Below are 13,351 nucleotides of genomic sequence, written 5' to 3' on the forward strand. Positions count from 1 at the left end.
GGCAAGTCTCTGGTTTGTCGTTGGTCACCACAGTGTCCCTAGAGTGCAATAACCGTGTGACCTTTACCCTCAGTCTGACCTCACTCGAGAGAAGACACCGCTACTTCTTAGATGAGGAAAAAAACACTTCCTCTTCTGATTCTTACTGGGAAATCCAGTATTTTTTAAGTCTTGAATATTCTCAATTTGTCAAATTCAAATAGTATGTAAGTTGTCCTTCCTTTATTAATTTTCAAAATTACATTACCATTAACAAACTTTTCACTTTTCAAAACAGCATGACATAAATATTCTACAGTTTCTAAATGTACAAATATCACCTTTTGACAAAATCATTCATTTTCAGATCAATGATAACAAAACAAAATCTGGTAACACTTAATTACCACCTCCCCATGTGCATTTATAAAAACTGTTGACAAATACTGTACATTAATAAACACTTAAAATGTCGACATTGTGTTATGAAACACTACTAAGTGTTTACAGTGGGTGTACATGCTAAATGAGGGGGTTGAAATAAAGTTTAACCAAACATAATTTAAGTCACAGGACAACACAGGCCACACTGACAGGAACGATTCAACTCTGAGCAAATTAAGGTGTGAAAGCTCTAGCGGAAAAATCCTAAAAGTGCAACTCTTGGGTGTGAAGCAAATGTAATACAAAGCATGGACTCAAATATTTCCTGCACAAGTAACCATGGATATGTTACTTGGCTAGTTCAGGCCAGCAATGAGCTGTTCACATCTTGTTTATAATAAGAATAAGAGAAACGTGCAGCTGCACTCTCTGTAAATTTATCTTCCTCCCTGTGTTTAAATTAAATTAAAAATTATACTAGAGGCAAGATAATGCCACTCATTTTATATGATATTCAGTAGAAATACTTTATTGAATATTTGTGGACTTAAACTGGAAATAAATATATTGTGGAATAAGAAAAGCTAATATTTCACAGGGAGAGTTATTTTTTCACTTAAAGAAAAAAAGATATAGAGAAAAGGTAACAGATAAATAGATAACAACATATTTACAATTTGAAAAGTAACAGCTTTTGATTGAGGAGGAATAATAGATCAAATGAATATTTCTGTTCAACAAAAGCCTGTCGTGTGATATAGACAGAGCTCCATCAGGCTCGAGGCCTCGGGTCACTTTGCTCCATGTTGAAATTGGACTCCGCTCTGGGAAAAAAAAAAAGGGGTGGGGGGGGGGGGCACATCATGAGTTAAACACATTGACAATTAATAGTAAAGTTTACTGTGATCCCATATAATATTTAAATTGTATGTAGTTATTATCAAGTCAAATATTTTCTGAATAAAGTTTGGTTTCAAGGTTTGATTCATTTATTTTTTGTATAAGCTGCATTAATCAAAAACACCTTTTTCATTCACTGAAATCTGGCTTTGATGTGTTCATGTGCTCATAAATGCAGAAGATAATCACTCTACTGCTTAGATATAATTAATAAAATCTGTCGTGATCCATGGTTCTGTTTTTTTTTTTTTTCCTGAGTGTATCGTTTACATTTCCACAGAAAATGTGACTCATGTTGCATAACTTCAAGGTCACTTTGAAGAGCTGCACATGCAGAGCTGTGCTGAGAAGAAAAAAAACCCCTATCAACAAAAAGCACAGGTGAGGTGAGCCTCACTTGGAAGAGCAGAGCACAGGGCGTGTGTCAGCATTTTATAATCTAGTCCACAGTGAGAGATGGCGACAGGCAGCACAGGCCTGTGTGTCAGCAGTGCCATGCTGTCCACACACACACATCCTTCACTGTGTCTTCATATCGCATTCAACACAAATTCTTCCCAACAAAGGGCAGAATTACAATTGGTCACATGAAACCTCTGCAAGTTGGGATGTGCTGCCACCAAGAGGCCATTAACTGCAACACATTTCTCAACAATGAGAACCACTTATACCTGCATCGCTTGTTTGCTATGAAAATAGCATGTGCTCATGACCAGAATGCTGTTATCACACCACCTAATCAGACACTTACACATCTTTGTTCTGCATGTGGTTGTTGTACTGCAGGACGGGTGGGATGTTTTCCTCATCATCAGGAAGCTGTGATGTCAGAATGTCAGAAAATGGAAAATTATGAGCCGTTTCTTTTGTAAATAGAGGTGGTAGAATGACGGTTGCTCATTCAGTAATGGACATAAGTGGAAAAAACAGCCTCAGGGTGTGGAGCCTAAAACAATAACATGTGTCCAGCCATGAAAGAAATGTAAGCAAAAGCATGACTAATCTGTTTTTAGTATATACTTGTAGATTCTGAAATCTGTTACATAGATGTTGCTGAAATATATGTATATTTTTGTTGTACTATATATATATATTTTTTTTTTTAAATTTCCGTTTGTATATTTCTTATGATCACAAAAAAAATCCTGAAATTCTTCTGGTTAGAACAGAGAAGTTTGAACAAAGGGACCTGGTAGTGATTATTCAGGATGTGACAATATTATAATTTTGCCTGAAAGGATGAGGATGCATCTCCAAATCAAACTGTATCTCTCTAGAAACACTACTCCAACATCATTATCACTAAAAACATTTGCATTCCTGAACATGTCTGGTTTATTTTCTGTACATTCCCATTTCAAACTGCAGAAACATCTTTAAGGCTGTAAAGATTTCTCTCTTACCTCCCAGTAGGGCTCATCATCAAAGCAGTTGTCATCTGCAGGATCTCCCCAGATGGGCAGTCTCAAGATACAACCTAAGAAGAGTACAAATGTATCTGGCATTACACTGTATGCAAACACACCCATCTTTTTCAAACACAGTAACGTCAGTTATCAACGCACAGACTGTTTGTATGATCGAACTGTGGTTATTCCTTACCGACAATAATGCCTCCACCTATACCAAAGCAGATAGCCACACAGAGGCCTGCAGCCTGGTGGCCGCCCTGTCGTGTAGGTATCATGTTTTTGAAATCACCCTCAAAGTCAAAGGTGTTAATCAGCCTTTAATAGAAAAAAAGGAAAATTCACAATATTGTTCTGCAAAAAAAATATAAATACTGCTACTTTCTTTTCATGATTCATAATTTATATCAGTTAAATTATAAATGAAAGCAACCCTGACCTCTGGCTGCTGGTTTCCTAGGATCACTCACCCTTCATGGCCATAAACGGACTCGGACGCAGCTGCAGCGGTAATGGCTCCCACAATCCCCCCTATAACTCCCGGCATGGCATGGAGGTTATGGATTCCACATGTGTCCTGGATTTTAAGGTACTTTTCCATGAATGGCTAGAGGAGACATATCATATCGATTACGATTAGCCGAGTCTAAAGTCTTATCTGGGACTCTAGAGCAGAAAATGCAGTAATCAATGGCAGAGGAGAAATTCCATACAGTGAGGTAGATGTATCCCAGGGTGGAGACGATACCACAGCAAAATCCTACAATCAGAGATCCGTAAGGCATCAGCATGAACTCTGCTGCTGTTCCCACTGCCACACCTCCGGCAAGAGTTGAGTTCTGGATGTGAACCTGAGACACAGAGCAGTGCAGAGAAAATGGTCACAAAAGAAACTGTGCATCAATTTGATATCGCTTCACCGTATCAGGTGGAAACAATGTGCACACTGTCACTGCAAGGTAACGTTTGTTTAGGTGGGGCACAAATAATGCACATCGCATTTGACACCTTCTCATGGTGATCTGTTTCAGCTGACCACGCCAACTTAGTAAATGTGCACATCCCCAATTAGAATGAACACATTGTTTTTACAAAACAGCTCAATCTTACGATGACAGTGACATGAGAGGCAAAAGCTGCTTTCCGTTACCATGTCTAGTTTTCCATGCTTCTGGAAGAGGCTGGAGATGGCCACTGTAGTGAGCACGGTTGAGGCCAAAGCCAGGTAGGTGTTGATGGCTGCTCTGTGCTGCCCGTCCCCGTGGTCTGTGATGGCTGAGTTGAAGCTGGGCCAGAACATCCACAGGAAGAGGGTGCCTGTGCAGAAAGCAGGTAGTTAACAGATAGAGGTCAAAGATCCTAGGAAATTACAAAACAGAAGAATGAGAGGCATTGTTTTTTTTTTTGGGGTGTAAAAGAAATATTAAGCTAAAAATCATATTCACCAATCATAGCAAATACATCTGAGTGGTAGACGGAGCCCTGCAGACGACCACTCTGGTCCAGATTTGGCCTATAGAGCATCCATGAGATGGAAAGACCATAATATCCTCCAAATGTGTGGATCACCATGGAGCCTCCAGCATCTCTGGCCTTCATTAAAGATAAGATAAGATAAGATAAGATAAGATAAGAAAGAAAAGCTTAACATTAACTGTAGTAGCAGCAATTACAGTACCTTTTATAAATCCAAACAACCCAACAACAAAACAGTGATGGTTCCAACTTACGTGTATGAGGTTCAGGATGATGTACTCCTCCACTGCAAACAGTGTGATCCCAAACAGGGTCAGAACCATCAGCTGGACTGGACTGACTTTGCCCAACACTGCCCCGTAGGCAATTAAACAGCCCGCCACACAGAAGTCAGCATTGATCAGGCTGAGGGGGGAAAACAGACATACAAACACAATATGAGAAAATCTATAATCTGTGCTGGTCAAATATGAGGCAAGATTTAATTTGGCAATTCTTCTTAGTCATGGCAGCAACTCAATAGAGTAAAACGGATCAGTATCACATTATCCGATTCTGGCTTTCACTTCTTCTTTATTGCATACACAAACAGAAACATGTATCTGTTGACACAGTGACTTAGCACAACATCAACAGTATCATCATTTCTCAATAAACCGGGTTTCTGTTTACCTTCCAACCACTCAGTCCACAAACACTTCATCTTCGCTGGCTATATTATATCTGTTAGACTGGTTTCTCCACCTCACTGTTGATCCTGGTGTGTTTTTTTGTCTATGATAACCATTCAGGTGGGAATGTATTCCCATCAGAGATATTCACTTGGCTAAACAAAACAATTGGACTTCAATAACAGTCCTTGCTTTTGATTTCCACAGTTGTGACTGCTTGTGTTAAATCTGTCTTTTATTAGTTGTGGACTGAACCATTATCAAAATGAAGGAGAATCAAAAGAAGGGCTTATTTCCCTTCAACTAAGACTTACTTTTCAACTCCAATTTTGATCTTTCCATCACTGTAATCCAGGGAGTGGAACCAGCCTTGCATCAGCAGCGCCCATTGGAGGCCGAAGGCAGCAATGAGGAAGTTGAAGCCGACGGCACCAAAGCTGTACCTCTTGAGAAACGTCATCAGGAAGCCAAATCCAACAAAGATCATCACATGGACATCCTGGAAACCTAGGAGGAAGGTGGGGGAAATATGAATATTATTACAATGTCCCCTTCTTGAGTTACAGCATTGATAATGATCTTAAGTGTTTTAGATGTAAACTGTCATCACTTTATCATTATATCCTTGCAGACATTTGTGTAAAACCGGGTCTCGTAGCTACTCATTGTGTCATTTATCTTTGTATTTAGTTTCTACTATACCTTTATGCCTTGATTATTATTGTCTATCCTTGGTTTATTACAGACAAACTGCCTCTCTTGTTTGGTCTACATGAAACGCATTGGTACTTTAAATGCTATATTTAAAGGTGACCTTATATGCCACTGGAGGCAATGAATATACTATAAAGTGTTTGCTTTCACACCACATCCTCGTAGTAGTTCAGGGACATCTTAGGACACATTGCATAAGAAGGGGAAATCAGGCACTAACCCCCTGCAGCTGATATTAACTGTGAGCTGAACTTGTAACATCTGCTACAACCAACAAACAACAGTAGGCTATGTGGATACCAGCATAATAAAGCCAGTATCGTTTACAACATAACACTGTGACCGCCCGACACATCTCATGGCACACAATAGGTTCCCACTGCACTGTGAAACACTATAGTTTGCATAGAAGAATTTGCAGCAAACGACCCACTGTAATAAAAGCTATACCACAACACACTGAACATATTTTCACCGCTCCAACAACAGAGGCTACAGATGTTTCAGACCACACTCCTGATAGTCTGGCGATGGCTGTGGGTTAAAAACAAACAAAAAGGTCCTGTGACTTCAAGATGAGAGCTTAATAGCACTCAGACAACGACCTGTGTCAGGACATACATCGATCATCCGACATCCAACACCGAACATATCTGAGATGGCTTCGTGAAAGCCTGACACTGACACCCTGGGTGGTGTACAGTGCAACCACACCCATACCTCACTCAGGACAAGACTCTCGTCTGAAATTGTAGCCAATACAGTATATAACAGCAAACATTTTAAAGCCAGACACAGAAAAAAAAGAGAAAAACGTTGACTTGTCAGCTGGAATAAGAGCTTTGGGGAGTTGAACCCCAGGGGAAAAGTGAACCTGTGGGCGTCACATCCTTGTCAGCAATGTAGGAAGGAATAATGCTAGGTCAACATAAACAGTAATGTACAGTACAATCAACTTGGTAGGTCTTGTAGAAATGGATTTTACTATGATGAAAACAGACAATTTCCAACATAATAATAGTAAAATAAAATAAAAAGACAAAACAAAAAACAGATGCTCCATAACATTAAAAACAGGTGACTGGTTTTAATGTTTTGAGTGCTCTGTGTTTTATTTTGACTGAATCGAGCCATAAAAGCATGAAAAATAATTGAAACAACAATTAAAGTTTGAAATCAAATTACTATTAATTGAGAATTAACTCTCAAAACGGGCCACAGACATACATCTGTCGGCCACAACATTAAAATCATTCACCTGGAATGGCTGATCCATGTTGACACTTGGTTAAAGAAATCACATATTAGACATTTGGTGGACAGTTTATGAGAAACAGAAAGAAAAAACAATCTAAATTAAGTCACTTACTTGGATACCTGAAGTAGAAGTCATTCTCAATGTCACTTGATATATTCTTAGCTTTTCTGTGCTCTATCCAGAATGGACTCGATTCTTCATTGTAACGAATAAACACCCCGAACAAGATGATCATTGCTATCTGCCATACGAAGCAAACTGCTGGAAGACTGAGGCGAACATTAGTATTTTTTGTACGGTCACACAAGTCCCTGAAGCTTTGAACGCAGCCCATTGTGTCCGATTCTCCTCTGTATGTTTTTATGGTGTAAGAGTTGCTGAATTATTCAACTGAGCTGAAACTGGCAAAAGGGACAGACACTTTAAAAGCCCTGAGCATCCTAAGTTCAAGTGCAGATGAACAGAGATGAGGGTGTTTGCTTTAATATGAGGACACTCCCCCACAGTCACACCCTCCACACTGCACCTAGGATGTGGACTCTTTTCACGTGAGGACACGTGTTGAGGTGATCCGTCAATTTGGACATCTCATGATTCTATACGTCTCTTTTCATTTTTGTTTAACTTGTCAAAACTTTGTCCTGACATTACTCAGTACTGCAGCATCAAACTCTACTGCTACAAATGATTTGTGGTGAGAGGAAACACACTCAGACAGGTGAGAGATGACATTAACATCTTTCACAGAGTTTGTGTTTGTTATATTAACATGGTTAGGTGTGTAGTCAGACCAACAAGAAGAAGTATGTACTTCTTGATTATGTACTTTTGAAGTTTTCTTGGAACCCACCCGTCATATATCACAGACACTCTTTACATGCCAGGGAAAGACAAACAATCAGTTTTGAGCTACACATATGACACTTGTTCCTATAGTAAACACAGACAGGCTTGTAACGCACCCACAGGTTGTCTGTTCTCACCGCTAGTTAAGGGGGTGTGGATGTTCTTGTCTGTCCTCTGAAGCATTAACTGTAAATAATCTGTATACATGCAGGGCCCCATTAGAGAGATGCATGACAGGTTTGACTTTGTCAAGCGTCACAGCCCAAGGGTTCAAGGTTGACACAAGGGTCTAGTATTTTTTTCTCTTTAAGTCCAATTGTTTCTGTGCTGTTGTACAAACAAATTGTAAAGTAATCAATTTTACTAGACGTTGAAGCCTTTTTAGTGAGTGTCAGTGTTGAAAGAATTCAGTATACATGAAACTGTTTCAAAAACAATAAAAAAGTGATGCAACGAACTAACCAATATTGGTGAATTATTCAAAAGTATATCATAGTCTTATCTCTGGCAGGAATTCATATTAAGATGGCAAGTCATTGAAGACCTTTCAGAATATTTGTTTGTATACAACTTCAGTGTTTTGGACATACAGTAGGCTAAAGCTGTAGACCTGGATATTGAACATGATAAAAATTATGCCAACCACTGTGTTTCATCTTGAGTTTTTATGCAGAAAGATGTGATCATCATCAAAGAGTTAGGCTACTCCAGTATTTTCAGAAGAATGCATTTTTGCTTTCTCCTCAAGAGTTGGATGAATTGATTGATTACAAACTCATATTTGATATGTTGCTGTTGCAAAGAGTTTTATAGTTTGCAGGTCTGACTTTCTCCAAAGGTGATAGATAGATAGATAGATAGATAGATAGATAGATAGATAGATAGATAGATAGATAGATAGATAGATAGATAGATAGATAGATAGATAGATAGATAGATAGATAGATAGATAGATACTTTATTGTCTAGCACCGCTACAGATACTAATTTACACCTTATATATAAATTCTATGCAACCAACAGAGATTTTTGCTCTGCTGTCAATTAGCGAGTTTGACAGTTGCTTTTCAACAGAGTCTTCTTTGTTTTATTCATGCTAAGCTAAGCTAGCACTGCTACACACTGCTAGTTGGTAAAAGGAAAAAATAAGTGTAAGTAAAATAGGTAAAAGTGCATAATAGGGTCCAGAGTGCATGAATTAGTCAGAGGAAGGCACTGTACAACTGTATTGCAGTGAGTATGAACCTGAGCAGCGGGGGAGTCTGAACAGTGATCTGCTGTTCTGTATTCTCAACAAAACAAATTATGTTTTTGTTATTTTCTTGGTTATAACCATGGTGATGTAAAGCATTTGTTTAAGTTAACTTTGTTGGCTCAGCACGCATTATGTACCATTTACAACAGACACAGTTACATGTGGACTCTCAAATGTAAATAGTGAGTACACGTGCATTGCAAAATGTAAATAGTGAGTAGTATACACAACGGACTGTCAGATGTAAATAGTCAGGATGTTCAGGGAGTACCTGTTCCAAACATGTGCATGTGCGGAAATGTCAGCCACACAGGACTGGGGGACAATACAGTAACTCCTTCAAGCCATGTTACTGATGCTACCTGAATAAATACAATAAATTCAATGAATTCATTATTGATTAGGAACTGTAGCTCAAATGTGATTGTGTTATAGCTGTAAAAGGAAGTAATTTAATAATCTGACCAACTTTAATATTATTATATCAATAGAGGATGCTAAGATGTGCATGGGGTAGGCAATCATACAGTATTTCCAGCATTCTGAGTTCATATATGATATGAATAGCAAAGATATTACATAGACAAAGACTGGACAAGGTAGAGGTTATTTTCTCAACAGAAATAGCATTAATCATATTTGTAGCCACTAAACAATCTATGCAGGGTTAACCGGTGGTGACCAGACACTGACAAGCCCAGGGTATAGGAGAATGGTGGCCATGGGGGTGACTCTCTTTTGACATATCATCATTTATAACATATCTTCATGCCAGTCAGTGTTTATTCAGCAAAGCTTCAAAGTCATGTGCCAAGAATTATGATTTCCCACCACACAGAGCATTGGACAGGAGGAAGTGGGCAAAGAAGACAAAATAATAAATATTTATACAATGACTGCCAGGAGGTCTTGATACTCCAGTAACTCGGATGGCTGCAGAATCTTTTTATGCAAACTCATTGTGATACTGTGCTACAAGAACTGTTTGTGTATTTTTGTGCTTAGTGAGTCTTATCATTGCAACACATCAAAAGTTAATGACCTAAGTAAACTACTGGCTTCTCTTAACCAAAGTAGCACAAAATCACTGCTAAAATATATATTGTGAAATCTTAATCTCACTGGGAAAAATGAGCTTGACAGCAGCTAAACATACAATATAACCACTGACTCATATTAAATGTCCCTTTCTTAGGTAAAGTTGTGGGGAAAAAATAAGAAAATGTATACTTTCTTATGAATCATATTATCTTAGAACCCGCAACACACAGCACAGGTTACAGTGACTTGATTCAGATGAGCTTCTAATCCTTTGACACTGTTGACCATGAAATCCAGATATGAATTTTAAGTCTTTATCATGGATTTTCATATTTTTTCTTTTAATTCATTGGGTTTGCTTTGCTTTTTTTTGGTTTGTTTTATTGTTTGTTTTTGTAATTTTAACTTTTGCAAACGTTTTTGTCTATGCTGGTTTAATCTTGTTCTGTGTGGCACTTGGGGCTGTATGTTTGTATGAAAGGTGATATATATACTGTAGTATATGAAGTTGAATAAACCAATGCACTGGTTTTATACTCGCCACTGAGGAACCTCATTAAAATGAATGAGCGAGTGTCTATGCTCATTGATTTTACTGCTTGGCTTAACACTGCAACCTTGGTGATACAGTTCTGGCAGATGATGTGCTCTTCAGGGATAATGTCTAACACTAATCCCTCTTGATCAGAGCACCAATGTCAGGTTTGTTGAGGAGACTTTAACATAAGACTGTATTTGTGTGTTTCATTAGCTCAAAATGTGAGTGCTAAGATGAGGATGAGAGTAAAGATTACGCTTGCACATCTCTAATGTTAATTGCTGGTTCTTCAGTCTGTTTCACAGCTGTCATCTTGAGTTGTTACAGCAGTAAAAGCACAGATGTCACCGACTGCAATAAGACAGTGAGCCAATGTGCTCTGCAGCCAAAGCAACTAAATGGACATCATCCATTAATTTCATAATTTACTCTACTGTGACATGTCCAACTGTTTTCAGTGAAAATATTATTGTAGCTACAAATAACCTCTATAAATCTTTGTTTAGCCCTGATAAAACAATAAGCCACACCTTCAGCCATGTTCGGTCTCACGCGTTGTTGTCAGCATTATCAGCGATAGTCAGTCTAGACTGCTTTTCTGATAAATGATCCCACCCTTGAGACTGAGTCATCATGAAAGCAACACATTTTGATTTGGTGTCATTTTTCAACAAGTTGTCTCTGTAAGCTCACCTTGTTATGTTGTTCTGGGAGTCCATGTTCAACAGGAAACATCATAAGGTCTTCGCGGGACATATTCTGACCTGTTTTAAGTGTAAAGAGCAAAATTAATGATGGCTTTGTCCCACGCTAACATCCCAGTCAGATGTGACAGGAAACCAGTATGAACAAGGTTGAACAACAACAAAAAAACCCAGCTATTATAAAAAATAGTGTGAGATGCAACTAAAAAAAAGAAGAAGAAGAAGAAGAAAGAAATACAACAATTGTATTTTTGATTCAGTGTTTGTTTTGTTTTATTTGATACCAGTCATTGTAATAAATCAATTAGTCCATTAAAGTACACTCTCATTAGTTGCAGGCACATACAATGGCATCTATTGTATATGATGTTGCAGTATAGGGAATTAAGGCCTTCCCAAGTATAATCCAGTCAAGATATTTTCATGTTTTCTAACTTTACGTCTTCACTGAAACACTGAAAACTGAAATGTGTGAGAAAATACGCCTTGGGCACAAAGTTTACCAAGGCGTATTTTCTTTTGTTATATTACATTATAAACCAAGTAAATGGCGAGTAAGCTGCTGTTCCAACTTGTGAAACTCCTCATCAGGCAGGAGATAACTTTGAATTATATCTTTAATGTCTTTCTCGGTAGTTTGCTCATAGTCCTTCTTGTTCTTAAATGGTAAATGTCCAGCCAGCTCACAGAGAGCAACGTTGAAGGCAGACTCCTCTTTGGCACCGAAGCACGATATCCTGGGCCACACAGCGATGCGCACACCTTTTCTTGAACAGTTTTGTGTGACATCACAAGGCGGACACCCTCTAGTCATGAACAAGTTGTGAGCAATATTGCCAGTCACAAGAAAGTCTGTCACTTCACAGATGGCTGTGGCCACTTTCTCCACATCCTCTGCTTCTGCGTAAAACAAAAACCCGGTGGGAAAGTCCAAAGACCGGTAAAATCCCTTTTCAGGAAGCAGTGGTTTGACCGGCATGGATTCAATCTTGAGCTCGTGGTCCAGGTAATAGCCATGTAGGTGTAAATGATTGACAGACGCAAATGCTCCTAAGCTGTTGAAACCCACACGAAAGCCAGGGTCGGAGCTGAGGAGCACAGACTCGATACCCACCTGGATGGTGAACCGGGTCAGGATCTGCGGTAAACAACACGACGGGTTGGGGACAAAGAGACAGTGTCCAAACTCCAAAGGACTGACATTGACCAGCACCGTCATCCTCCAGGGCTGAGCCAACGGTGCACCGTGACACTCCTCTCTGTCTCTCTCCCTGTCCTGTATCATCTCAAACATGATCTCCTCTGCGTTGATCTTGTTAAAGTTGAACTGCCTGGCATTGAACTCCTGCTGGACGCTCTGTATCTCCTGAGGCTTTCTCCTCTCTATTCCCCTTTGAATGTTCAACTGGGCAACGAAGCCACGCGCACCCGGCACGATGCGTGTTTGCAAGTCAGTCAGCTGATAGCGGAAAAGCCCTCTCTCCATCCTGTCCGTCCAGCCGGCCTGGAGGCTCTCGTCAAACCTAGTTGCCGCCGCTGGTGCCATCCCAGATGTGTTGTCACTGCTCCGCCGCACGTCTGTCACAAAATCCCGGTTCGTGTACACAAACGGGAGCGGCATGATTACAGATGCTGCTGGAACAGAGCATGGAGCAGAGGGACTTCTGCTTCTTCTTCTGCTTGTAGCTTTCCGGTGGTTGGCCTCCAGCATTTGGCGCATTACCGCCACCTTCTGCTCTGGAGTGTGGATCAAACATTACACCTTGATTCCTGACCATAGACTGTAAAGTTCCCGACACACAATATACGATACACAAATATATTTTTTTTTTGAATGGATGGAGAAAATCACATTCAAACTAAGGAACCAATTTTTTTTTTTTTTTTTTTTTTTTTAAAGAAAACTGGTCAAAATGGCTCACCTATGTGTCAACTGCAAGGGTTGATTTTGTATAATTGGCAAAAGTAAGGTCAAATCCTTTAATAGAAAATGATTTTCTCTATTTCCAACACCATAATGTTTATGTTTTTATGACAGGGTATATACAGGAATCTTGAAGTTAATTCTAATACCTTTTTAAGACTTTTTCAAGACCTTCTCAATATTTTTCAATACCTCACCGCCACTTCAAGCTGTAACCATTTACGCCAGTGACACTTTTAACTCAACAGTTTT

General features: G+C 39.2%; 2 protein-coding genes across 2 annotated transcripts; both read right to left on the reverse strand.

Annotated features, from left to right (window-relative positions):
• Positions 1–1,135: 1,135 nt before the first annotated feature.
• Positions 1,136–7,125, reverse strand: rhcgb (Rh family, C glycoprotein b; the record flags this gene model as incomplete). The annotated part of the gene is made up of 11 exons (XM_083973542.1): positions 1,136–1,187; positions 2,015–2,082; positions 2,667–2,740; positions 2,866–2,990; positions 3,143–3,279; positions 3,386–3,523; positions 3,823–3,989; positions 4,118–4,265; positions 4,403–4,553; positions 5,134–5,326; positions 6,903–7,125. The coding sequence occupies 11 exons, from the start codon at positions 7,123–7,125 to the stop codon at positions 1,136–1,138; spliced, it is 1,476 nt and encodes a 491-aa protein (XP_083829668.1).
• Positions 7,126–11,503: 4,378 nt separating this feature from the next.
• gdpgp1 (GDP-D-glucose phosphorylase 1) lies at positions 11,504–12,796 on the reverse strand (the record flags this gene model as incomplete). The annotated part of the gene is made up of 1 exon (XM_083973251.1): positions 11,504–12,796. One exon carries the CDS (start codon positions 12,794–12,796, stop codon positions 11,708–11,710), a length of 1,089 nt encoding a protein of 362 aa, XP_083829377.1. The 3' UTR covers positions 11,504–11,707.
• Between the last annotated feature and the right edge of the window lie 555 nt (positions 12,797–13,351).

Source organism: Trachurus trachurus (assembly GCF_905171665.1).
Source record: "Trachurus trachurus genome assembly, chromosome: 6".
NCBI lineage: Eukaryota > Metazoa > Chordata > Actinopteri > Carangiformes > Carangidae > Trachurus > Trachurus trachurus.